Here is a 27,508-nt window from a genome sequence, read left to right on the forward strand (position 1 = left end):
ACAGTAGCTTCTCTCTATCGTGCAATATTCAATTTTTCATTGTCAGAAATGCATCTGTGTTTTATTTTTTTATATATATAATTTATGGGTCTGTTTCTATTTTTCTTTCTACTTGCTTGCCAGCAGGTTAGCAGCTAACCTCTCTATATATGTATAACTATATATATCAGCACCTCTCCCCAACAACAAGGGACTTTCACAGAAGTGGTTGACTTTGAATACCATGGAGGTGAAAGCAATGAATAAGAGTGCAAGATAAGAGAATACAATTGAATGACAAGTAGAATCAGCAAGACTAAAGAGAAGGACATTAGTTTAGAATTCCAAGGATACAGTATTTAACTAGTGCCTGTCCAATTATGTGGTTCTTTTCATCCTTCTGCTCTAAATTTAAAGGTGTTTAACATTAGTAGACATCTAATCCATTTGGGGTGGGATGCATAACAGCTACTGCTGCCAATGACAGCTAGTGAGTCAGACTACAATCTAAAAGCCATCCCATGTTCTCTGTAGTTCTTTCTTCTTGTTGTCTTTGCATTGCATTTCTGTTTCTGTGGTCAACTGTGACTCACTCACTTAGTGTGTGTGTGTAAGTGTGTGTTTTGGAGGAATGCAAGGAAAAGCACTCATCAGAACTGCATGTGCGTGGACCTCTGCTGCCACCCAGAGGAATTGGCCTCATTATCGGCTCCCTTGTAACAATTAAAGAATTGAGTTTGTGTAAGGTGTGCATGCATGTACGTACTGCAATTGCAGGCAAATTGCAATATGGTATTAGTAAGGAAAGGTTGATATACTATACACTACCTTACCTTTAAAGACTGGACATGTACTTATCATCACAAATATGAATGGCTACAAGTAGTAATGAGTAACTCACACTCAGAAACAGTGATGTGCAGCGAGGGTTATGGCTGTAGAGATGAACATTTTAGAGTTTGAGAAGCCACACAGAGTAGCATATTTTATATTAAAATAGTATACAGATGTATAAAATGTTTGGAAATAATCATGGTTAAAAAAAACCTATAAACATACCATATGCATTTTATTGTGTATGACTGTGTACATGTTTATAAGATGCCACCTAGTTTAGTTTAATTTACTTATGTGTATATGCAAGCAACAGTCATTGCTGAATGATGCTGTCTTAAGTGTGCTAATGTTTCAAACACCGTTCCCTGTTGGGTAAAGTTGACACACAACTTTACTTCATCCATTGGTAACTTTAACAAAAAGGCCAAATATTGTTTCCAAAGAGGGAGACATGCATTTCTCAAACTTGTAAGATGCTCACATGTCAATTCATAAATAGTGTCTGAAAATGCAGAAACTCCCCAACTAATTCAGTTCTGCACGCTTAGATCTCCCTAGTAATAGATTTTCATCAAAAAAAATATAGAAAATATGTCCAAAAGGGTGAACCAAACCAAATATGCAAAACCGAATGCATGAACCGATTCACCCTGTCTGCAGTTAAAGATATATGCATGTTGTGTTGATCATACTCAATAAACCATAAATATGTAAACACAGAACGTGACTATTTTTCTGGATATGTGTGGGATCTCTCCCTAGATAAAAATCACTAAGTATGCAACCCATTTTAGATAAACACCAAGTTACCCCTTAGTTTAATGAGGCTTAGCACACACCGCTTTTGTAATCCACCCTTTGCTTGAGCGCCTAAAGAAATGGTGTCGTCTCCCTGGAATACAGCAAAGTCCTTACGTTTTAATTTGCCGATGTCGACGCAAATCACGCGAGATAAACCTTTAAAATAATTACAAAGCTGTTAAGCCCTTTAGCTTTCGATGCGGTGAGTTGGGATGACCACTGGGATCAGGGATTTACAGACTTTCTGCTGACAAATGTAGCGTGAGAACAAAGCATTTGGGCTCTCTGTGAAGTCTGTGCTTTGAAATATTTTTTATTTTTTTGCTATAGGATGCTTGCTACCAGACTCAGGCAACTTATATATTGGAATGCACAATTGGATCCACATGCGGCAAACAGGAGTAAGAATTGCTTTCTTTGTTTTTTTTTGTGTTATCAATTTAGTAGCTCTTTCTGACACCTGGAAAATGGGACTCCTACTGCTCAAATAGAGGCCTATAAAAATGGTTACGATCTATTGAACATATGTAGTTGCAGAAAAACTATAAACACAATAATGTAAAAAAAATACAAAAAGTTGTTGAAGCCTTGACAGCATAAGAATGTCATGACAAGAAGGCAGAAGAGAAAAAAACTGCTATTATTTGAACCTGCTCCCATCATGGTGTCATCATGGCTTGGAGTTCGCATGTTCTCAAATGGCTTGTGTGGGTTTTCTCTGGGTACTCTGGTTTCCTCCCACATCCCAAAAATATGCAATGTAGGCTGGCTGAAGACTCTAAATTGCCCCTAAGTATGTGGTACGATGTTAGTTTATATATTTTATGTTTGGTAGAGATTTTTTCCGCGTAGAAAGTATAGAACTTGACATCATAGAAATAACTGGTTCACTTGTTTCACTCTAAGTTTGAGGTTGAGGCTTCAAACGTCTTCCTTTTATAGCACACACATACTTGTTTTATCATTCACTCAAAGTGGGAGAATTGGCAGCAAATGAATAAAAAATCATCTGCCGCCAACTTCCCGGTTTAAATGGATTGGCCTTCTACTCATGACACGCACAGTTGGATGAAAACAGTCACATGGATAGAAGTTTCTTCATCATTGACACTGAACTAGTTAAACGGTGAATAATACAGTCCACTTTTTCCAAAAATGAAAACAAGAACAACAACAGGAAACAATAGAGTACAGCGATAACAGTGACAGATGACAGTCAGAGGTATACTTAGATGTCACTTACCCGCACTATGATAAAGACGTCTCTGTGGGGTGGTCATGTGAGGGCTTGTGTCAAGGGTGAGTCTTGATTGGTTCTAAGTGGAATGTGACAGCAGATCACTGAGATTAGTCTCATTGAGGTGGCAGTATAAAAACATTAGGCACAAGAAAAGGCAATTTCATAAATGATGAAGAGCTAACTCCGATCTGAAGTATTGTAGAATTAATTCACATGGAAGAAATCTACATTGTAAACATAATTTTGAATTTATATTATGACTGGTCTTGTTTGAAATATTTTTGGGGGTTTAAAAAAAGGGAATTTTGGTTATAGTTGTATACAAAATTAATCAATTCTATATTTGCATCATGCAAAATGTAAAATTGGAAATGTGGAATTCATTGAAGAAGAGCAAAACCCACGCAAGACCTTACAGCGAGAACTGACCTGGGATTGAACCCTCGCCCGCAGAACTTTGAGGCCGGCCGGCTGCCATAATGATTCTTAATCCATTAATATATTAATTTGTTTTATAGATGTTCACCTAAAATACAAACTTCAACTACTAAACTACAAATTAAACTACTTAAAAAGGAAAAATACTTCTAAATAAGCAGTTCTGTAATACTATAAGCTGCATGGTAGGGGATTGGGGGGAGTAGTCTGAAAATTATGACAACTCCTGGAGAATGGAGGTTGCATAATGCGATACACTCTAGCCATTCATAAAGATGTACATAGTTCACCTTTGTCTCCCCTCCCTCTATAATACAATACGTCTCAAACTAAATGAGCTTCCAATAATGACTGTTTTGAGGTATTGCCTTGCGGGGCAAGCACGCATATTCTGAAGAACCTGGATGCAGTCTGTTCAAAAGATCAAACCGGCAATTCATCAAATCTTCCTGAGCTGGAGATTCATAAAACATGCCTTCTTTTGCTCGCGTGTAATAAGTCAAATGATACATTTTTTATCATCTAACTGATATTGAGAGCATCACTAAGGCAAGAGGGTTCTATCCATATTTTAAATTATGAATAGTACCCTCCCAATTTTTACACTCAGTGCTTCACCGCTTTAAAAAACATGGTTCTCGTGACCTGTGTAGCTAATCATTTTACCTTGGACCATAAAAGATAACTGCATTAAGCCTTCCATTTTAATTCAGGTATCCCACGTGGCATACTCACACGCACATTTTAACAATTGAAGACACTTCGCCTTTCCCAGCCTTCTTGTTATCGGCGGTAAACTGCCCACCTTGTTATTACCTCCATGTATTTCCAATTATTTTATATGTGAAGAAGGGCAAAGGGATACACGGAATGGAGAGGGGAGCCTGGTGTATTCAGGCCATTTTGTAATGCCATGGGCAGGTTATAAGAAAGATAAATAGTGTGACATCTTAATAGAGTAACGCTGTTATCCTTTATGAATAAAGTAAGATTGCTTCATAAAAGCTTCCGTTGGTGATTAACGATGGAGCTGAACCTCGAGCATCGATCCTGTATGCAAAAAGTCGAGCTTTTGAACCAGTTAATGCTACTGCAAATGGCAAAAGCGGAATATACTGCAAATCGAAGGCGAAAGATTGGAAAAAATAGTTTATTACTCGAATCATTTTAACTGGGATGAGATGTCCAATCCATTTTAACTGAAAGGTTCAGCAGCAAATGCAAGAATGTTCATTCGATGTCAACCCTATGAATACAGATGGATTAGATGTCCATCAACGTCAATGTGTTGGTTTCTTCCAAAAAAAAATAAGAAGGAAAATAAAATTGTCCTTCAGTCACATAAATCAATCCTGATTTCGAGTGTCCAAACATCAAGGCTACTTGCTTTGGTATCTCCTTCAATAGACATTGCTGTTAATCAATTCTATTAAGAGTGCAAGCTAAATATTGGTGGAATGCAGATGCTATAATCACAGCCAATATTGGAATGGTGCCAGATGTAAAAGCAATGCAGCCTAACAAAACTGTGCTCAATTTGCCAACTCATTAGCCTAATTTGATCAGGTTTCTTTTGTGTGTGTGTGTGTGTATGTGTGAGTGTAAACTGGCTGCATGCAGATGAGAAATGCTTAGCATTCACTACAGGTTCCTCACTTTTGCCTTAACATATTGTCAGATTAGTGCCTTGTCTAAAGGGCTAATTGCAAGAAATTTTCATTCTGCCTCAAACGTGTGGTCACTAAGATATCACCTATGATATCATAATATGATTTTAAATCATTAAGCCTTTAATTCTATCCATGTTTTAATACTGATCCTGAATGTCGGGATGCAAGCTGATAATATAATGAATAAAGATACAAGGCTATTGTGATTAATCTGGATGTAAAGTTTGCTAGAATTATACAAGGCCGACCTTTTTAGTGTTATGGGTCAGTTTTACATAGACACATTTTGATGGTATATTATTTCATTTTAGGAAGGACACTGACTAAAATTAAAATGACATTTGGTGTCTACTTTTTTGGGATGAATTTGATTTATTGCAGACTTATTGTTGGAACCTTAATATAAAAGGCGCCACTGAATTTCAATATCTACTTGTGATGATGAGAAGGAGGCTGTGATTCAAATCAATGCACCAGTCAGGCATGAATCAATGGTGGTGTGGCTTTAGAGAGAATGTGGCCTCTTCTAGTCCGCTTTTTTTTTTTTGTTGCCATCGTGGCTTCGTACAGAAGGCTAAGCTATTCTCTCATCCACATCCACCCACGCTCTCCATCCTCACACCCACTCTGCCCTCTATCTTTTACTCTCTCACCGGGCTAAGGAGTTTTGCCAGTAGTCCCTGCAGCATGGTAAAGTCATTGCACCTTTTGACAGAGATGGAGAGGATTTATTTTCCAACACTGTTTTGGATTCATGCTGCGAGAGGCGCAGGGGCCATGTGGATCAATACCCCCTCACAAGTGCTGTGGATGGGATTCTTGTAGATTGTCAGTGCTCATATACAGGAGAGTGTATAAGTCTTTAACATACTATGGCGACCAGTTATATATTTTTTGAGGAGAATTGTGCAAGCCCAATAATTGAACTCTCTAATCACAGTTAGTTGAAGGTCAGTTAAATCTATTGTCAGTCATTCTTTAAGTGCAATTGCCAATGACATTCATGTGCTTCTATTTATCCTACTGCTTTGAATTTAAACATGTTTATCACTAGTAAACATCCAATCCATTTGATTTTGGAAGGGTAGCTTTCGGATGAACATGAAGGAATGCACAGGTGAGACGTGACATTTCCACTAACAGAGTCGATGCACAGTGACTGACTGTAGTTCGGAGAACACGAGAGGTGAAGAAACAGGAGTGATTGATGGAGTGAATGTGAGACGTTAGTCTGTCACTATAGAGGTCCAGTCCATTTGGACTGGCAACGAATTAACATCCGTTCAGCCGCTTCCAGTAAAAATGGATTGGATGTCTATTGCCATCATTATGCCATTCTAGGCCCCACAGCAAAACCATAATATAAATGGTAATACTAGTTTAGAATATGGAATGAGTAACCATTTATGTTATGTACCAATTGCAGCCAATTCAAACAGCCAGGAAACAAGATAAAACCAAGTTAAAATAACTGTCTTTTTTGTTTTTGAACATTGTTTCATTTACAATCCCACTAAAATAATTACTTTCAAACTGTGAGACCAACATATTTCCACATATGTTAAACAATAAAATTAAAGCTGAACTGTGCTAATCCTTGTTTTGTAACAATTATATAAAAAATATGTTCATGACATAGCCTCGACCTAATACTGTATTTCCTCTTGAAATGAGTCCACCTAGTGATTGAACCACCCATGGCTGCGGCTCCCAGCCATCTGTCTCACAGTGTGACATCAAGCGCAAATTCTGCTTAAAACAAAATAAAAAGTCAATGCAATATGTGCCTGCTGCTTTACCCTGTTACCTGTTCCCTATATTTTACATGGATGCAGCATTTTCCTGCTACAAAAATAGCTATATTTTAAGTATGATTTATGTATGTACATTACATTGCCAACACGATAAAAGCTAATGTAATTTTTATAACCAATGTTAAATTAATAGTTTGAATGTACCTTAGTCTTGAATGTAGTATTTTATCCTATCCAAAGCGACACTTGTGTGACTGCCAACAAACAGGTTGCATAGTTAATTATTTTTAAATGGTTTGCATTCCATTTGTAGCACATTCACTCTATTCAAAAAAAAGATAGCTATGTTCAATTATGTCTTTAAATTGAAACTACTATCATTTGGACAGACATTTTGTCCCTCAATTGCACACAACTCTAATGAAAACAAGCACTAAAATTAATTGGCTAGTAGAGTTGGTGTAAAGGAGAATAGATCTAGAGAACAAAAAAAGTTTGCATTGCCTGCTATTGACTGCAACAGATGGACCAAAGTTTTAACTTTGACTGCACAATAACTTTAGAAAATTACCACTCTCAACACTAAAACTAAAGAAAGACCATTCAACCTCTGGTTTTAACGTTTTTTTCATGAATGAACTCAATAATTGGCATAAAATCATGATGGATGTGCAATCTATTTTAAGTGGGAGGGCTAGTAGCCATTGCCGTCAATGTTTATCGCACTATAGGAAATAAACTAGTTTTACTATAGCATAAGTAAAGGCAAATTGCCACAACCTGAACCCATGCGAAAGCTTTTCACTATTCAAAGCACAACACTATTTGGACACAATCACCCAGAGAGCTATCGATTTGGACCTATACTTTGTCATTCTTCACAGCTGTGACCAATTTTGACCATGAGGACAAGCAGTAGAATGTACAGAAAATGGACCACTTGAGAATCCAAGACAACTCGTGTTTACCTTTAGATAAGGTGGTACATTAAGTCACTCAGTCATTTTCTACGCCGCTTATCAGCACAAGGACTGCGGGTGGATTGGTGGTGCTGAACCATTGTGTTTCAGCACCATTGAAATCCAACCCATTTTCAATGGGAGGTCTGATAGTGATTATTTTCTGCCAGCTGCTTCCAGTCAAATGAATCGGACATCTATTTATAACAAACATAATTGGACGCGAGACGCCTATCCTATTCAATGTCAGCAAAATGTGGATTATCTTTGAACCTACTCTACATTTTTATCAGAGACCCTTTATTCAACATGGAAAACTATGACCATTGAATTGAGTCAGACCCTCACCCAACAGGGAAAACTATCACCATTGAATGGAGTCATTATCACAGCACAAGAAAAATATTATTTTCATGCACATCAGCAGGTTTTAAAGAAGAAAGCTATATTGTTTTGTCAGCTCTCTTAGGGGTCATTCATGTGCAAATCAGCCTATTCTTGGAATATTGCAAAAGAACTTTAGTTTCTGAAGCAAAAAGATAAAAAAAACAGTATGTGTGAGTATGTTACAGAAAATGAACACACAATGGTCCAGTATTGTTCGTCACCGTGTGACTTTTTCACAGGGTTCTTTGTTTGTTCGTTATTCCTGTCATGTACGAGCTATTGTCCGAGCTGTATCACAGCTTTTCATTTACACTATCCTTACTTTCATTGTCCAACAGCCGTCATTGCTGTACCTGCTTTGTTGCTAACTGAGCAAAAATATTGTTTCATTACTACCTGTTATGGCCTGCAAATCAAAAAGTGTGGGGGTTATTCTCAGTTCATGTGACAAACACTAGTAATTTATGGCAGCCCATAGCGAAGTCAACAAATGTTTTAAGTTGCTGCTTTGATATGGAACAATCATTTTTCAAAGAAAGGCTTTTTTTCCGGTTGAAATAAACTGTTCCAATAACTGAAAGCTATGGGTTTTTTCTTTTAAATACCTTAAAAATCTCATTTTGTGGTCTATTTTCTATCATTATTTTGTATCTTTTCCTAAATAGCAAACAAATAGTAGGGTTAAGAAATTTCTATCATGGATTGGTCAGACTGCTCTATACAATGACAGTGCTAGATGTCCAATATATTTGAAGTGGAAAGGGTGGCATCGAATGGACGTTCATTTGTTGACTCCCTCCCACATTAAATGGATTGTAAGTCTACTGGAGATGAACTCATTTAAATTCACATCAAAAAGATTATTGGACCCAACACGATTGGACATCTGTCATCATCTTGGAAAGGCCACAAGCTCTCCTTTTTCCTTTCTCTTTTCTTTTTTCCTTTTTTTACGAGTATGTGAGGCTGACGTCCATCTTGGCTAGGGCGACCAGCTGTTAAATGCCAAATTCTGAAAACTACATGTTGTACAGCATTGATATGCTATTTCTTGATACTCAATAATACTGATTAAAAGAGTAGTATAACCTTCATTTGATAACGTTGTGTGGCCACCTTATGTCTATTTAACCCATTAAATGTCCAATCTATTTTAAGACACAGGGTTGGCAGTAAATTAATGTTCTTTCAACTGCTGTCCCCCTCCCATTTCAAATGGATTGGACGGCTACCTGTGAAAGTTATTTATATTCAGAGCATAAGGATAAAAAGATAAATTGGATGTCTCGCACCTTTCCGAAGATCTACTTCTCCAATGATGCTTATCTGTTAAATAGCAATGATTCCAACAAGAGACCCCCCACACCCCTACACACACACACCACCCCTGTTGACACTGTTTTACAGTGTGATTGGTTTCAAGTTTTTCCAATCAGGCAACCCTGTCAACAGCTCTTCAAGGAAAGAATTCTATGCAGTGTGCATGTGATAAGACAGCAAAACATCCTACACATCATTATTCCGATTATTACTTTTGATACTATTTGTTTTATTTTTCTACATCTTGCATCTATTTTTATTTCTTTATATTTCTATATTTGTCTACATTTTGCCTTTGCTGCATTGGCAAGTGAATTCACAATATGGGAGATAGAAAAAAACTATTTCATTCTATATTTTGTTTGTTTTTGCATTGTTTTTGCTGTAATGAATATAATTTTTCTGTTAAACAAGAGTAAACATTAGTATTTTTTTCCATAGACTGAGTCAACAACTGATAACCTATGTTGTTGCATTTCCTCGCACTTGAAAGATGGCTTTGGCATTATTATAATGATTAAACAATTTCATCCTAATAACCAATTTTGCAGGCTCAAATGATGGTGCCCCAAGTCATTTGTTCCACCAAAAGAACTCAGCTTTGCAGTATTTTCCCTCTTTTGTTCTGCAACCTTCTCTGTAAAACACGCTTCAATGAAGACCGCCTGCAGTTATGGCTTTTAAAGGAAGAACAATGTTGCCCCCTGTTGGTGACGTCTAAGAATGGGGGTAGGGGGAGATGTTTGGGGTGCATGAGAGGTGGCTTGCTGAGTCTCATCCTGGAAAACAGCCCTTCTCTACGTTTGAAGAGGGTTTGTGCAGTCGGGTTGAACTCAGCCAAGCAGAATATTGCTTTGCTTTGCTGAGGTTGTCAGCAGGTGACAGCTGACCCAGCATATCACAGACGAATGATGTGGATGAGTGTGTGTGTTGAGGGTAGGGGTGGTATTGGGAGCTGGGGAGGAGGGGTTGCTAGGTTTGCCTATGGTGGACATATACACCCCTATCGCTCTCGTCCCTAATTTGAATTAATTCATCACTCAATTGAAGTGGCAGCCAATGAATGTTCATTCGTCCACTCCCAACCCTCCAACTTCCAATGGATTGGATGTCTCCTCTAGTCTGTAGAGTCAATAACTGCCCAATATAGTGTCCACACACTTCTGGAAAAGGGTTTGTTTGTGACTTGCTAAAGGGGGGCGTGGATGGAACTGATGGCATCACTGACACTTTGTTCAAGTAATTATCGCCAGCAGATCCACTATTTAAGTTGAACAACAACAGCAATGTTGGCAACACAAAAAAGCATCATGGGATATGTTAGCCAAGTGCAGTTGAGTTGCGGCCTCCAGAATTGCCTAAAAATGGCCAACAATTTTTAAAGGATTGGGACTGGTCTTCGACAGGTCTTGTGACAAACCAGATCTTCCACCACAGTTGGAATGTGCGGACCTTGAATTTAGACATAGCTTATGAATATCAACACTAGGACTACAAATGCTATTCAAGCCTGCAAATATTCAAAATCATGCCAACGGAGAAAGTACATGCAAAAGTTGCACTATTGTGCGTAGTAAAGATGAAAATTAAAATGTGGTTGTCGTGCATGTCCTACATCCCCTCATGACATGCATGATTCAAATGAAAAGGCTGTCATCTAGCCCTGCACACGTCTGATAACGAGTCATTTGTTTGAACTATGTTAACTGAAGCATATAAAGCAATGAGTGGCCATGGTCTCTAGGCGCAAGCTTTGGAAAGCACAGACATATCTTATTTTCATTAAAACATTGTGGATTTAAAGTCATGTTAATTTCAGGGCTGTACTAACACTGGTTATTGGAACTGTGTTCTCATGAAGTATGTTATGTATTTACTACAGTTATATAGTTTAGGAACATATCTAGCAAGCAGGGTGGGTTAACAGATGTTTTTTTTTTCTCTGTTTACATTTATTGCAACTGTATCTTTTAATAAATTGAAAACAGATTAACAATTGATAAACGGCGTGCTTTGATCAAAATGGACAGCTTTGTCAAAACAACTTTTGCAATTTTTGAACTACATTATCTTGATTTTTTGTTAATTCAGAATTTTTATATAGCTGTTCACATTGCTTGGGAATATTTGATTTAAACTTGTGAGATTTTTTGGTGATGTCACACGTACTATATGCACGGTCGGGGAGTAAAACTTATCAATCAGAAAGAAATACGTTGACTAATAGAGTACCTACGTTAAGAAAACTGAGAAATCTACTTGTACGGTATTTGTATTGCTTACTACCAAAACCCTCATTAAAAAGTATTTTTTTTTTTTAGGAGTTTTAATATTCTTCTTCTCAATTAACTTAATGGAACTCCCACATTTTTAATATGATTAAAACATATATTTTTCTATGGTGGGATAAAATAAATGTGCTGGCAACTTATTAGGTTCTGCATTATCAGCTATTTTAATTGCTGCCAATGTCCATGTAATTAGTTGGCCTTGGTTCTACAGCGGTCAGTGTGTGGGAGAATGGTGTCATCGGGTGCTGCAAATGAGGACCCGGGTCATGCTGATGAGGAAGTGGCGGTGGGGGTCGATGAAGGAGGAGGGTTGATGGGCGTGCGCCGTGACCGGATGAAAGCGATACGGTAGCCTTTCCAATAATCTCTGCCGCATTTGTAATGACTCAATCAGACTTTTTCTTTTTTCTTTTTTTTAATCGCCTCAGTTACGCTTACTAATTCATTCGATGGCCAATCCATTTGAAGTGGTAGGGCTGGCAGCAAATGAACATTCAAAAGGAATTAGCTAATGCTGAATCTACTATTACTACTAAAACTAATATAATACTCATTATTAAAACTATTGATATTATTAGTGTACTGTCTACCATTAATGTGTAAACATCTAAGCATCCTACATTAAATTCATTAAGATGAAAAATGAAATTAAAATGAAATAATACAGGTTCATAAATGATAAATTTAAAAAGTAATTTAAGTAATTTATAAACAAATTCCATCTTATTTGTTACATTTCCCCCCAAAATATATTTAGAAAAACTCTTATTTTTTTTGTACTTTTTATGTAGTCTTGATTTTTAAAACAAATGTATTAGAATCATATATTCATGCATTCCCCAAACGCCTTTTTTATGTTATGTCCTATTCTTTGTCAAATATAAATTCAGGAATCAAAGGATTAATACATAGTAGTATTTTTGTGCACAGTAAAGATTGCTTCTCTAACTCTCCAATCACAAGTTTAAATGTATAAGCAGGCTTAGCAATAAGAAATAGAATATGCCTGTCTTGGACAGTGACAGATGGAGAGTTTGGAAAGTGTGTGTGTTGAGGGGGTGGGGGTCTTCGGGGTTGATTCTGGAATTAACTGCAATGAGCAAGGCCAGGGTGATGAGAATGAGGCCGCATACGCCAGACCTTGCCGACTGTCCCTGCGCTACCTTCTGTCACCGACAAGACTAACGGATGGGCTGCTCAGCGGGGCAGGATGCGCGAGCTAAACCTGGCTTGACAAGAGTATGACGGAAGAGAGGGCGAGGCAGGGGAAGAGGAGGGTCACCCAGAGGTAGATCTCGTTCCACTCCGAGTCACTATCAATGACGAGCAGCGTGGCCTTGGATGACAAGCGTCCAGGACTCTGTGGTGCTGTAAATTTTCTTCACGGTGCCATTGCGGCAGCCATAAACATGTTTCTTGCCTCCTCTAATTCACAAATAAAAACCGTGACCTGCCTTGGACCCAAAGAAAAATGAAATTGCCGGCCTATTATTACTAAAAGCCTCAACGTATTTTCCGCTTGGTTTGAACCCTTTGACTTTTCTAACAAAATGGCTTATTTATAATATATTTAAATATTGTAAAATTGGGGGGGTGCAGCTTGTAGAGGTGTTCCCTATTGTGCAGAAATTATGGAAAATGTTCTTGTTAAATTTTCGAGGGTGCAGCTAAGAGTTTAAACTGTCAAAAAAAATACATTTTCTGCCTTAAGCTCTTAAAATTGTTATTTTTTTTTTCAATTAAGGGTCTAAAATAGAAATATGGTGGCTCCATCATGACGTTATTGACAAATAACTTGGTATTTTGTTTCAGGGTCTTTAACCTGAACTATATAAGGATAAACTATTGTTATATAATTTTACAATATCTACAACTATTTTAACATATTACATATCATCTTAGTGTGGATCAAGCCTTTCCATAGGGAATAATCATAAACTGCTTTTTCTTTTTTTTGCCAGCCGCTTCATTGCATGAGCAATTTAATACGTAATATATTGTTTATAAAAGTCGTTTTACACATATAGAAACACATTATGTTAAGGGTCCCATTCACAAAGGACGGTTTATACCAAAACTCCCCTATTGCCCATTAAAACCATACTAGGCAATTAAAAGCCATTTAGATCTTTCTATTCCTCACTTTGTCTGTAAAACACACTATTAATCAATATTGAGGATTATTAGTGCTGAAACAGAACAAAAAACCCAACTGGTTGGAAAATTTGGAATTGTTAGAAAAATATGAGTTTCAGCAAGAAAAATGGATAAAAATGTGGATACATAGTTCATTTAAATATTATGGTTAATACAAAGGCAGAGTTTAGTGCCTGCAAGATAGGTGATAAAGCTTGCTGCACAAGTGAATTACACAGAAAATGCTCTGTGCAATGGGGAAAAATACAGACGCAAATTAGAATCTGATATTAGGTAGTGGAGTTACTAATGCATTTGCTTTTTGCTGCTTATGCTGAAGCCTGCATTATCCTGTCAAGTCTGGTCTCTTCTGGGAGAATCAAAACATGTTGTTATTACATTATCAGTCAGTGTTAGCATAAAACTTTTAGACGACTGCTTGAAAGAAACTTGCTGCTATGAATCGGAAATTATGGTCATTACAGGCATTTACTTGGTCACAAGCGTGCCAAAATTATTGGCTATTTCTAAACATACTGACATTCTATTTGTTAGGGAGTGGAAACTACAACTCTATGTTTGTGATTATTTTTACTTCCTCTTTTGAATAAAAAACATATTTTATTCCCATCAAAAGTTGTTCCAGTCATATTTCACCTAATAGAAGAAAACATTTAACAATATTTTTCTCGGACTCATTTAACATTTACTGTAAATTAGCAAACCCATTTCTAATGTATAACTACCGTTATTGATTTTTTAATTCGTACATTTTATCATCTGATGCAAATGTAAAATTTTTATTTAAATTTAAAATATAAAAATCCTTCCACTGCATTTATCTTTTTGATCTCCATTTTTACTTGTTACTGTTAATTTGCTTCTCCTGTGACTCTCTCGTGAATATATAAAACGTCTTCCAAGTACCCCGAGGACGCTAAGTGGTAACTTGAGGGATGAAATTAAACTCACACAGTGGTATATTTCTTAGACTCAATGCATACGATTTAATTTTTATATATATGGTCAACTTACTGCCATTGACGGCACTAAATGTCCAATAGTTTTGAATTTGGGGGTTGACAGGGCTAACTAATATGTCATTCATTGCCATTGCCATCTATACAAATTTAAATTGATTTCTACATCTAACAGTGACAAACATGAGTGTGGGTCTCTAATTGTGAAATCGTTCATTAATTCATTAATTCTCATTTTGCATTCAGCAAATGTACTAGTCTTTCAATTGCTTACTTTTGGTGTTAACGCAATCCATCTACCACTCAGCACTATGTTAACATTAAGTACATTTAAGTTACCATATTTTCACGACTATAAGGTGCACCGCATTATAAGGCGCACCCTCAATGAATGACACATTAATTTTTTTCCCATATATAAAGCACACTGGAATTTAAGGCGCTCTGTCTGTTTTGGAGAAAATTTAAGACTTTTAAGTGCACTTTATAGTCGTGAAAATACGATAAATTAATATAAGTTAATTTCTCACTGGATCAGGACGGACAATATTTTGCTGGGAAGGCAAGCTTAAAGGTCAGCCCCCAGAGTTAGAATATATGTTTAACATCTCCGCCTCAGGTGAAGCTTGTTGTCCATCAAATTCAATTTGAGCACATTTCAAAAGCCGCTAACGCTGTCTCGTTCAGGTCAAAGCAATTTCCATCGCCATAAATCTCAAATAACCAAGTGGGGAACCTTTTTAAAAAGCTCTCAGTCAGCTAATAAAAATGCAGCTCTTCCTTGTTCCGCTCTCTTGTTTGTTGCAACTCGCCGACAGACATCGATCCCACATGATGATGTCTTGTTACTGTTTGGCCATTCAAGAGAGACGCGGTTCGATGGAATCTATCAACCAAACGGTGACAATCGCTTCCAGGCGGTACAATCGTCAGCACTTTTTACACACCTTGAAGCGAAAACGACAGCAAAAGTTTTGCCCTTTAGGCTGATTTTTTTTAAGCTCGCAGCTCAATTAATGAGTCGGTAAAGCATTTTACATACCTCGGAAGGTAAATAAATATCAAGTTGGCAATTTGGTGCGTTAACGATAGCTGCAAACTCGCTGACTGTATACTTCCTGGCATAGAGCAACATCAGGATGAGTTGTGTACATTTTTCTTTTGGGAAACGTCGGCAAAAAAAAGAAATACTGTTCAACTGCTTAACTCTCATAATACTGCATTTGACTTATTTGTTGTCATGAATTCAAAGGGCAACGGAGGCCAGAAAAGGAATATTGGGAAAGTTTGATAACAGGTGAACCCATTTAACCTGGTTTTGTATGGTAGATTTTATGTTGGGAAGAGAAAACGGGATGACATTTTGGTGCATGAGGGAGAGCCAAGATGTCATAACTTGGGGCATAAGGTGCAAAATATTTCAATTAAATTAAATTATTGATTTAAAAGGGGGGAAATCTGGAAATGGAATATACATCTTTACTCTTCATTTTGATTTGATCCTAAAACAGAAAGTCGGCACTCATGATTTACTTTCCCAGGCCACAGAAAATGATGCGGCGGGCCAGATTTGGCCCCCGAGGCCGCCACTTTGACACATGGGATTTAGACTCAATTGTGTTTGCTCACAATGTTTGAGCAAGGAGCCAAAAACAAATTCCCAGTAAATGATAAACTGTAATCTGAGCTATTCAGAGCTTTTAATTGCTTGGACAAACAAACATTTGCTAACACATCTCAGGTAAAAATCAAATCAAATTCCCCTAAATCACACTATGACAATGTTGCCGTCTGATTTTTTCCCCTTAATTAAGATGTCAAGGTGAAGGATTTTTCCTCTATTTCCTTTCTGTCCTTTTTCCTTTCTCCCAACATTGCGCAGTGAACGGCAGGGTTAAAAGTTAAGCGTGTACAACATTCCGTGTGTCTTCTTTGTAAATCTACTCCTCTCTCCCGCGAGAAATGAACTGGAAAGACGACATTTGCCGTTTCCCAGCAGGTGAAAGCTATTGCATCAAATATTCACTATATAGTGAAAGATGCGGGAAAAAAATGGCACACACTTGCTATGAATTGTGTTTTTCCTAACACCCTTTAGAGTGGATAGTCTGTGTAAACTAGATAGGGGAGGCATAGGAAGACCTCATATATGAACAGGTAATATTATTTGTAAACTGCAGACATGTCAATGCGATTGTGTGAAAATACAAATATTAAAAAAGTGAAACAATGATTTAGTAAATCATCCTTAAAACTTCAATTCCTTGTAAATGCCTTAAAACGGAACGCCAACCTGTTGTTGTTCGAAGCAATATGACATTAATGATGATGATGATGGTTTTATAGATTGTCTCATTCTCATTCACTGGTGCAGTAAAGCAGAGTGAATTACTTCATGGTGGAGTGAATATTCTGTAATTGGAACTGGGACCTCTCAGGTGAAACATTGAGTTGCAACTGTGGGATTAATTTAACTTGCATTCCACGCGTGTTCAGAAAGTTTTGAGAGAACTGCTTAAATAGAAGTATTGGTTGAATGACAATAAATCTTGGAACATAAATAATTCCTTCGGGGTAAAATTTCCACAGTCAAGGTTCCAGTTAAATTTGAACAACTTGGGCTGTCATGCAAGTCTAGCTAACTATACTATATAGCAGAACTAAAATGTGGTAAAATTACTCATCTTGTGTGGAAAGCAACGCTTATGTCCGTGAAACACAGATAAAATAAAGATTGATACAATGTTATGCTTGAAACCAGGACTCACCGAATCTAAGCGAAGGCCAAGACTTCAGAGCGATGGAAAAAAGAATATGACTTGATTGAGACCAGGACACGCCTAGAACAAAAGAAGATCAATATTATTATGACTGGCCATTCATTCATTCATTTTCTGTACTGCTTAGCTTCACAAGGCTCCCGTGGGGTGCTGGAGCTTATCCCAGTTGACTTGAGGCACCAGGCAGGGGACACCCTGAATTTGTTCGCCAGCAAATCACAGGGAACAAGGAGACGGACAACCATTGACACTAACACCCATACCTAGGGGTAGTTTAGAATTACAAACATTAAATTTATACATATATTTTCTCATTGCTTCTCAGTGTGAAATGGAATGAAAATGTTTGATGACTAAGGAAATGTTCCATTCTCTACCAAGCGATTAGGGGTGGCGGACATGTGGTAGTTGAGCCTAATGCGGCTCTATGCTTCTTATCGTAGTTTGTATATACTGTGGTTCTTTGCCACATTTTATGTTTGTCTTTTTTTCTCCTCTTAAAAACACTCAAATTCATCAGGGCCCATTAAAAACAATGGCATATTTTATTTTTTATGCTAAGTAAGGTGTGGCTCCTTGACTCTCACCGTTTCAAATGTTGGCTTTTTGTGTCTAACTTGTTCGCCACTTCCGAAATACATGAAAATGGTGTCCGGCATGACGTGTCAAGGGGGTTGTTTGGGGGTTCGATTCCCAAATATACAGCTTCCTTCCTCTTTGGTTCTCACCTGTGCTGCCGCCTCCTGGACGCTCGCGAATCGCCGTGTGCAAAAAGCGAGCGTCTGTCTGGGCTGCCTGGTTTGCTTGCTCCCTCTTCCCAAGTGCGCGTCCACGAGCTTAGTCTCTTCCAAAGCTGCATAAGCGCGCACAGGCAGCTGCGAGGGCAAATGGCAAGCACCACACCGCTGATGCTCCTCTTCCGCGTGCTCCTCGCGGGGCTCACGCCGACCACCGCGGGCGCCGCTGATGAGGGGATCCTCGGTGGAGAGGGACCGGTTGCGGGTAGCCCGTGCGAGCTCAAGAGCGTTACCGTCTCCACGTTGCCCGTGCTTCGGGAGAACGAGTTCAGCTTCACCGGCGTTGGTGCCTCCGGGGGCTCGATCGGTGGAGGCGGAGGGGGCACCTCCGCCGGATCAGGTGGCACCGCCGGGGGTGGGGAATCGCGGCTCCTGTTGTTCGTCAGGACGGATCTACCTGGGCGGATATCCGTAATGGACGATCTCGACAACACGGCTCTGCCGTACTTCGCACTCGGTAAGAACCGCTCTAATACTGACAACCTAACCCCCAATAACCCCCAACCACCACAAACAGGCACACCGGCACTTGATTACAATCATTAGCGTGGTACACCTACAAATCAAACTAGTTGGATAAATAGATAGTTATGTTTTGAAGAGTTGATCTAATAAAACTGTTGTCTTCTTACATAATATTGCATTTTGTCAACACAGAAAAGTATTAATACTGAATTGTTGTATCTGGATACATCAATTGTTTGGGATAGCAGCCCTGAATGCTACCAGAAAAGTATTTTGCATTACTTTTTGATAGTAATGGGAATATTTAGACATCGTGTACTCATTGATTGCCATCTACTGCACTGGTCGTCCAATTCAAGTGGGAGTGCTGGTAGCAAATGTTCATTTGCTCCCAGATCCCCATGTCAAATTGGGTGAATGTTTTCTAGTGACTAACTTATTTCTATTGCCAGAAAAAAATGAAATCACATTGCCTGCAATATAAAATGATGAACCTAACTTTATATGATGAATTCCTTCTCATAAGGTCATAACTACCAAGTTTTTCTATTTTTTGTTGATGCAACAAATTTATTTCAGGTCTTTTCACAGCACTATGCAGATCCACTATTTTTAAAAATCTAATTCAGATTTTATTTCTAAATGATGATGTTATCCTTCTGAATGCAAGACTATATATTTAGATTTTAACAGCACACTATTCAGACTTTTCTTTCAACAAATGCCCATTTTTTTGCTTTCAATATAAATCAAATGTAATGTCACCAATTTTTTATATTATTACAGCTTTTTCCCTATTCCTTATCCTTGTACAATGCCATTATTGACTGTTTCGTCGAGCACATTTTAGTTTTTCAGTTCTAAGTTACAGTCTCTTCTCTTTAATACTTTTCTCCAAATGTTGTAGTGCCAATACGATTACATTTCATGCACACTGTCACCCTCTCTGTACCCCAATCAAGGGATGCAATTTGGTCCTGCAAATATGCATGAAATTGATATTTTTACTTTCACACTAGTGTAGCTCACTCACTCACTTGCACAGTGGCTGCTGTTAACTTCCACTCAATGAGATGCTTGCTAGTGTCTTCACTGTCGAGCAATAAGAGACGACAGACGGGAAGCAGATGTAAATGGCTCCCCACTGCTAGTTCGACAGTTTTGAAATGTTTCACTTTTGAAAGTATCATGGGCGTAAAGATTTAGAGCTCTGTCTGCCCGGCAGCTTTGGGGCACAGTTGGTTCAGGGGGGTTTCGAGTAAGCGAAGGACAGAGTTTTAAATCTCAGCTCTCCACTGTTCAAGTTTATTCAGGTCTTATACTGAACCCAAAATTGCTTTTAAATGAACTGTTTTTTATGAATGTGAAGGTGAATGTGAACCATCATAAAGCACTCTGAATTACTGATAGGTACACAATACTAAAATGTTAAACTTTTTTTTTATTGATGCTCAAAAATAATCATTTGTACATATAATTTTGGAAGTGAATGTGGGAGAAAACCAGAGTACCTGGAGAAAACCCACCCAAGCCCGAGGAGAACATGCAAACTCTACACTGGAGGATCAACTTGGATTCGAACCCAGGAACTCAGAACGGTAAGGCCGACACACTAACCACTGTGATGCCCCTGCCACAATAATGCAAGTGTTAATTAAAACGAAAAAGTGATGTTCCTTTCCACTTCATAGAGAATAGCCGACTGAAAAATGGGAGCCACTGTGAACGCAAAGTCTTTAAATGACTTTTTTTTAAAGACTATATTTAGCCTGCTGTGTTATTTTAATCTCTTCCCTCGGTCTTAATTTTCTTTCCGAGCTACTGCATGGAGGCTAACAGGCTTGCGGGACGGTGAAGGCTTGGGAGCATTAAGGTAGCAAATCACTTTTTTTCTGTTCTTTATGATGAAAGAGAAAAAGGGGCTTCTCAATGCTGTCAGGCAGTGAGCAAGCAAATTTAAGACTTGAACTAGTATACTACATTTGCTTATCATCCCTTCATTCATCAGTGCAGTAAATACTGAAAAACAGTCATACCTTAAAGATTCAGTATCTTTAAAACCTCAAATGTCATTGTATAGTTATCTTACAATTTCATTGAAAAGAAGGGATGATGAATACACTATGGAGACTACTTCTACTTTAGTTTGACTTCAATAGCTAAATACATATATAAGAAAAAATAGTGTTATCTTTCAGTGCTGCAATCTACCCCTTCATACACAGTTTATCATGTCTATAGTCGCTCTGCACCTAATGCACTTTAAAACCCTACAAAATGTTTATGTGGGTGTTCATGAGTGTTTTTGTGAAAACGGCAAGCAGCCATAAGCGCTCTATTAATGTGTGTTTCTCTGAAGCTGCGAGGTTGTCAACATCAGTACTATGATTCTCGAAGAGTACAATACTATTCCATGTTTTATATCTGACACGATGGGGAAAAAACTGGGGATGTCCCGATAATGAATATCAGATTGGAAATAAAGAAAATACATACATAAAAAATACAACCCACCATTTTCTGTGGAAACTAGCAGTTCATGAGTGGTCAATATTTGGGGTATAAATGACAAAATCCATGACAATAATTGTAGGGTTGTTAGGATGAGATATTTTTGCATGAAGTTCAAGTTTGAGTCTAATGATTTTGAAGTTCTGCCAATACAGAGTACTTATCTGATACCTGGGGAATGTGTGAACACATTGGCTGCCACTGACTGCGATAGATATCTAATCCATTTGAAGTGGGAGAGAATGAACATTTGCTGCCACCCTCCCAGGTCAAATGTATTATACGTCTCTTAGGAATAAATGGAAGGATGTAAAGAGCTACTTGGACATTTACCTGCGTCCAAACCACTGCAAATGTCATCAAGCCCGATTATGATCACGTGAACGTATGACGTTACGAGATTTTGCTCTTTGATTTGAAAAGGGATGGTGGCAATTCACGCATTGATTTTTTTTTTTCTAAGTGACAAATGATAAACCCTTGGCAGAGGTCCACACTCTGCTGTTCGCTCCTAAGGGTGTCAGCAGAATTGTAGCAAGAGCTAATCAATACGGCGGATTCAAATCAAGTGTGTTGGAAGTGACCAGCCATTAGCCAAGGAAAGAAACAGAGAAAGGGCAATTTAAGTCACCTGAAATTTTGAGATTTTTTTTTACCGTATCATATTACGTTTAAGATTGCTGTTTATTGGCCGAATTATTCGTAAACAAAACTAGAGGCATTGTCTTATGTCTCTTCCGTCCATGTTAAACCATGGTCACAGGTTTGTAAAGGACTGAATGGTTTGAAAGCGACCACAAGTACTGTTCCGTTTCTATGCCTGCTCAGCTTTGATTTATTACCACACATGTCATGGAAAATTGCTGAGACATGTCACAAAAATATATTAGGTTTGCTGTCCCCCAATCCCTCCATCTTTGTCTCTTTCCATTTTAGTATGCGTGCAAGGTATGCACTCTATTTGGGGTCACCTGCCCAAATGGTGCATTTAGGTACCTTGGTTGTGTTGATTCATATTTTGCAGGCTTTTTTTTCATGTGCCAAATAATTACACACATCCAGAGTGCGATAAAAACCTGGCTGTATAATTTAACCACACTATCGTTCTGGAATGATGGAAAAAGGGTTACATGAAAGGACAGTACGGGTTTGTAGTGATTTATTTATTTATTTGGGAACGTGAATATGTTGTTAACTTTCATTGCAACTGACGATGACATAATTTAAATGAATTTGTCAAAAGATGTCCAATCCATTGGAATTTGGAAGATTGGCAGCAGACAAACATTTATAAAAATGTTTGGACATCTAGCAATGGCCGTCAATGAGTTAAATATCAGTACATTATCATCAAAATTATGTTGGGGTCCAACATGTGTATATATAAAAATGTATATTGTCATTAGCTTTTTTTGTTTACCAATATCTACATTATGACAATATAAAGAAACCTTGTCTTTGGTTTTAATAAGCCAAAACACTTAACCATCAACATTACTAGAAAAAAACTGCTTGAGATATGCCAATTGGAGTGTAATGGCTCTTTAAAATTTACTGGTTTAATTTTTTTATGTTAAATGGCCAAAATAAAACAACTTTTACTGCGTATTCAAATTCTTCGGGTAGTACCGCATATCTTGAGGAGAATGTCACGGCTTTCTCGCTCTCTTGTTCCCTGCCGTTGCATCTTTGTGAGCCTATAAACACCATTCTTTTTTTCCCGAGATGGGAGATGAAAAGCAGCAGTGAAATAAGAAAAAGATAATGCCTTCACTGGTGAAAATGTTGTGTATTCGGATGAAGTGTTATCTTACAGCCCCAAGTTCCTAATCAAAATTCATAAACTTACTTATATGAACAGTATACACTCTCTGGCGTGTGTGTGTGTGTGTGTGTGTGTATTGAATGCATAATTTGACACTGATTTATCTGGGCAATTTAGTTGAGTTACTGTTTTTCTACCTCGAGACTATCTGATATACCCCTGCTACATAATGGAACGCCCCAAGTGGCAAATAATATGTAATGTGTCTCTTAACGCGTGGAGTTTGGCTGCCATCCCATCACGATCCACACACAAACACAGCTAGCTACTTATAGTGTCGCTTCGAGAAAGAAAAGATGTATGCACATTGTAGGAAAGAAAAACAACAACATTAACGGCGATTGATGGCCAATCCATTTAAAATGTGAGGCCTGGTAGGCATTTGCTTTCAGCCCTCCCAGTTTAAACGGATTGGACGCCTAGCACTGAGCTAAAAGGTCTGGGTACAATTCGAAAAGATAAGGCGCATCACCCAAAGCCATTGTGGCAAATCTCATGATTCGTCGAGACAAAAGGAATTAGCCAAATCGCATCACTATCATAATTGCACACGTGACGGGCGACATGGACAGGAAAAAAGGGGGACCTTTTGTTCTCGTAAACCCTTCACAATAATGTTTAAGACCCGTTAAATTCGATTCCCGCTTGGGTTCCCCCCCACACTTTGGAATCGCTCCAGCTCTCTTACGTCCTTGTCGCCTCGTCTGATTTTGAACCACGCAACGAGTGGCATTTGCGTCTCCTGACATTTTGTTTCTCTCGTTCTGTAGCATGTGCACATTTGCCCGACTTGGCTTTTATCTGCAGAAAGACACACGCGCCATAAGTCTTCTTTGTAGCTCGTCCATTAGTCTGTCGCGTAATATCATCCTATTCACAGTCATGGCATTTTCGTTGTTGTGTGCGGTTGGTGAGATACAAAGACGTCAACCATAATGTCTGAACAGCGCTGATATATGATTATCGAGGACACATATTGCATTTAAAAGCAAAGCCATAATGTCCAGAATTGAATGACACAATCTGAAGGACATTGCGGTTATGTTTTCCATAGGAGGGCTATTGTGGCAGCCAACCCATATAAATATGTAACTCATTTGGCTACCATTGACTGCGAGAGAAGTCCATCCCATTTTGATGGCAGTCAAAATGGTCACATGGCGGGCGAGCTATAGCCGACACAAGTATTGAATAATCCATTTGCATCGATGCCACCATTTTGACTACACTAAATTGCCACCAGTTTGACATGCCTACACTAAATTGTTGAACCATTATGGACTCTCCATTTGCAATCGTATCAACCACTTGTGTGTGATAACTCGCATCTTTCCATGTAAGACGGAGTGGTGCATTCTCAGTAAATGTGACAGAAGGATAAGGCTCATTGGCATGACACGGCTGTATCCTCATTTGACCCCGTTTTCTTTTGAAGACGAGCAACACGAGCATTTTCAGGTATTTTGTCAGACGGTAGATTAAGCTCGGATCTGTCAGCAATTGCCCTTAGAAGTAAGAACACAGCCGAGCGTTGCCTCCCGAGGTTGCGGTTCGCTTAGTTGTCTGTAAACTGGTTAAATGCCCAAGGTGAGCACTGGATTTGCAGCCCATTATGTTGCCACAAGTATTTATAGAAGAGGGTTAAAATCACATCATTCACTGCAAGTCTTCCAAGTTTAAATAGAAAGAACATTTCTCTGTGAATGTTATGCATTGACTAAACAGTACAAAATTTAAAACCAAAAATGTAGTTACTATTTTTCATTTTTCTTAATTAAAAAAGTTCAACAATACAGTACATATTTTTTGTCAGGAAAACAAATAGCTTTAAGGAAATAAGATCAAGCTTGAATTATTATTCTGTTCATTCATTTTAAATGTATTTATTTATATTGAAAGAACAAAAATGTGTTTTATTATTTTGATATTAATGCCAATTAATGCCAAATGATTTGCATTTGTAGTGTTCTTAATGCCAGAATGTATTTTTGTTTTACTACCTTTATTTAAATGATGTATAATTATAACAGTACATTTTGGATAGTCTATAGTCTACAACCTATTGGGCACTCATTGATCCTTTGAGCTGCCATTGACAGTCTTAGACGTCTAATTCATTTAAACTGGGAGGAATGGCTTTGAATTATCATGTTTAAATGTCATTACCAGCGCTAAATGGTCAATTCATTTTGACTAGGAGGTGATAATGGCAGGCAATTAGTTAAAAGCTTAAATTTTAAAAAATCAACATTTTGATCTGTCTTTTTAACATGTTTCTTTTTGTATTGTTTTTTGTCCCTACAAATTATTTTTGTATATTTCATGTGGATTGGCTATAGTGCAATCTTGACACCAAAACAGCAATTTGAGTCAAAAAGCAATAAACAACAGCATCATTACTCAGCATCAGTCCCTCCCCCTGTCCAGCATCCTCCGCTGTGCTGCTGCTGCCACATTGATTCACAGTCTGCAGTCGTTCTCCAGAGGAGAGGCTGCCAGAAGTTTCGTTTACAAGGTTGGCTTGTTTTTATTTATTTATTTTTTAGACCTGAATTCTCTGAAAGCTGGATCGCTGCATAATTCAAACGGAAGTATGATTTGTTTGTTTGTTGTTTATATATTGTTATATATTATAATATTTCTATTCAGAATCACCTAAGTAAAATAATGTTTTGCGTCATCCATAATCCAGATAATCTCTAACTGTTTCAGGGACTGTAGTCACTATACTGGAAATCTATTTTAAAGATATTTTGCACTTTATATAATGACTATGATTATATGACTATACTTGCCCTTAAAAAATATAAATGTTAGCAAATAATTATCACAAATCATCGTTGTATTCTATATCATTTTTTTACATGTATAATTATGAATAAATTCCAGTCAATATGGATCGGGCAAAGAATATAAGTACTGTAATTGTAAAAAAAGAAAATAATAATAATAATGAATTCCCTAACCCTCATTCATGATGCCTGAATTTACATTGCTAGGTGTCCAATCATCGCAACCTGCCATCTTACTTATTTCAGTGAATTTTAATGTATCACTAGTATATGTCCAATTCATTTGAAGTGGCAGGGTGGATAGCTCTACAAAAGTTGCTGAGTTATGGTTAATGGGGCTGAGGCTTTTTCATTTATCAACACATAGGCTATGATAAATATCCAATAGAAAACAGAGCAGATGTTTTGCCTTCCACTGTTGTATAATTTGGTGATTTCAGGAAACTTAACAGATCATAATAGAGTTCCAGTGTTCGCAGTGTGTGCCTTCTATCCATTAACCCAATTGCGAGATCACTGTTCCGTAACTTGACCGCAATCGGGACAAATGCACAATTAACTCGGTAATGAGACAGCTCAACAAACAGTATTAATGGGTTCATTCAGGGCGCCGCTTTCAAGCAATCAGCATTTAAGTTTTGGTCTGGTAAATATAGCCTCCACTCTCACTCAGCTGGTGACTACTACTTCACCTTAGCTGAATTGACAAATGAAATATTCTCCAGGTTGTTAATGCACAACATTTGAAAAGAATCCTCATTATACGAGAGCCTATTCATTGTGACAGTTGGAAGTCATTTGCGCTTCCCATTATCTTTTCCACTTCTTGCAAACAAAGTCTGACAAACATCTTCATTGCAAAAAAAGTCAGTTATTCTTGCCAAGGACATTTCAGTTAACTCTCTGCTTGGCATTTTCAACAACATTCCATGCAAAAGTTCTGAAAACATTACAAAAATTGAAATATCGTTGATTGGTCTAAATCCAAACTGTTGCAGTTTTATTTATACTAATAGTCAATGTACTGCAATTCTCCGAGCATAATGGTGGAAGATGAGGTCATTCAATTTGTCTATTGGAGTCAGGGTCAAAAAGTGGGGCAAAATGTCATCTCTTACAAACTAATATATTTCTTTCTGAGCAGAACTCAACAAGCAAGTTTTTTTGTGGTTTGTCTTCTCACCAAGTACAACAACCACACTTAAATGGTCGGATTTAGAGTGATCTTGCTTAAATTAACACAGCATGACCCCACATTTATTATTTTACCAATTATTTAATAAAAAGAAGGTATACATAGAAGGTTAAGCAAATGGACTTAAATATCATGAAAAACTAAAGATAATGAAATCTTCCAATGGAGGCAAGGGATAAAACTCAAATTACTCAGAAAGTCTGTCCTGACATTTAATTTTCCACACTGAAGATGAGGTTGAAAATTTGACTAACCCTAAGGTTAGTGGCACTGTGCGATGGTGCTGTATTATTTATCTAGCCTCACTTAAACCTGAGGTACACTTTATTCCTTCTGTTGACAAGCAATGAG

At 37.8% G+C, this 27,508-nt stretch overlaps 1 protein-coding gene and 1 long non-coding RNA gene across 8 annotated transcripts in view; one reads left to right on the forward strand and one right to left on the reverse strand.

The window, feature by feature from the left end:
• LOC144210321 (uncharacterized) overlaps window positions 1–18,853 on the reverse strand; it is a 53,984-nt gene extending 35,131 nt beyond the window's left edge. For 2 of the 3 annotated variants that reach the window (XR_013329354.1, XR_013329356.1), the window contains exons 1-3: window positions 18,301–18,853; window positions 17,561–17,632; window positions 2,861–2,933 (exon numbers count right to left, since the gene is read on the reverse strand). This is a non-coding gene — a long non-coding RNA (uncharacterized LOC144210321). The remainder of the gene's footprint in view (window positions 1–2,860; window positions 2,934–17,560; window positions 17,633–18,300) is intronic. The other variant, XR_013329355.1, reaches the window with a different exon arrangement.
• Window positions 18,285–27,508, forward strand: part of astn2 (astrotactin 2) — a 121,216-nt gene continuing 111,992 nt past the window's right edge. For 3 of the 5 annotated variants that reach the window (XR_013329353.1, XM_077736935.1, XM_077736936.1), the window contains exon 1: window positions 18,285–18,826. Coding sequence is in view for 4 of the 5 variants with exons in the window: in XM_077736935.1 (XP_077593061.1) it covers window positions 18,460–18,826 (367 nt within the window). In the remaining variant the exon portion in view is untranslated. The remainder of the gene's footprint in view (window positions 18,827–27,508) is intronic. The other 2 variants (XM_077736934.1, XM_077736933.1) reach the window with 2 other exon arrangements.

Source organism: Stigmatopora nigra, chromosome 17 (assembly GCF_051989575.1).
Source record: "Stigmatopora nigra isolate UIUO_SnigA chromosome 17, RoL_Snig_1.1, whole genome shotgun sequence".
Taxonomy (NCBI): domain Eukaryota; kingdom Metazoa; phylum Chordata; class Actinopteri; order Syngnathiformes; family Syngnathidae; genus Stigmatopora; species Stigmatopora nigra.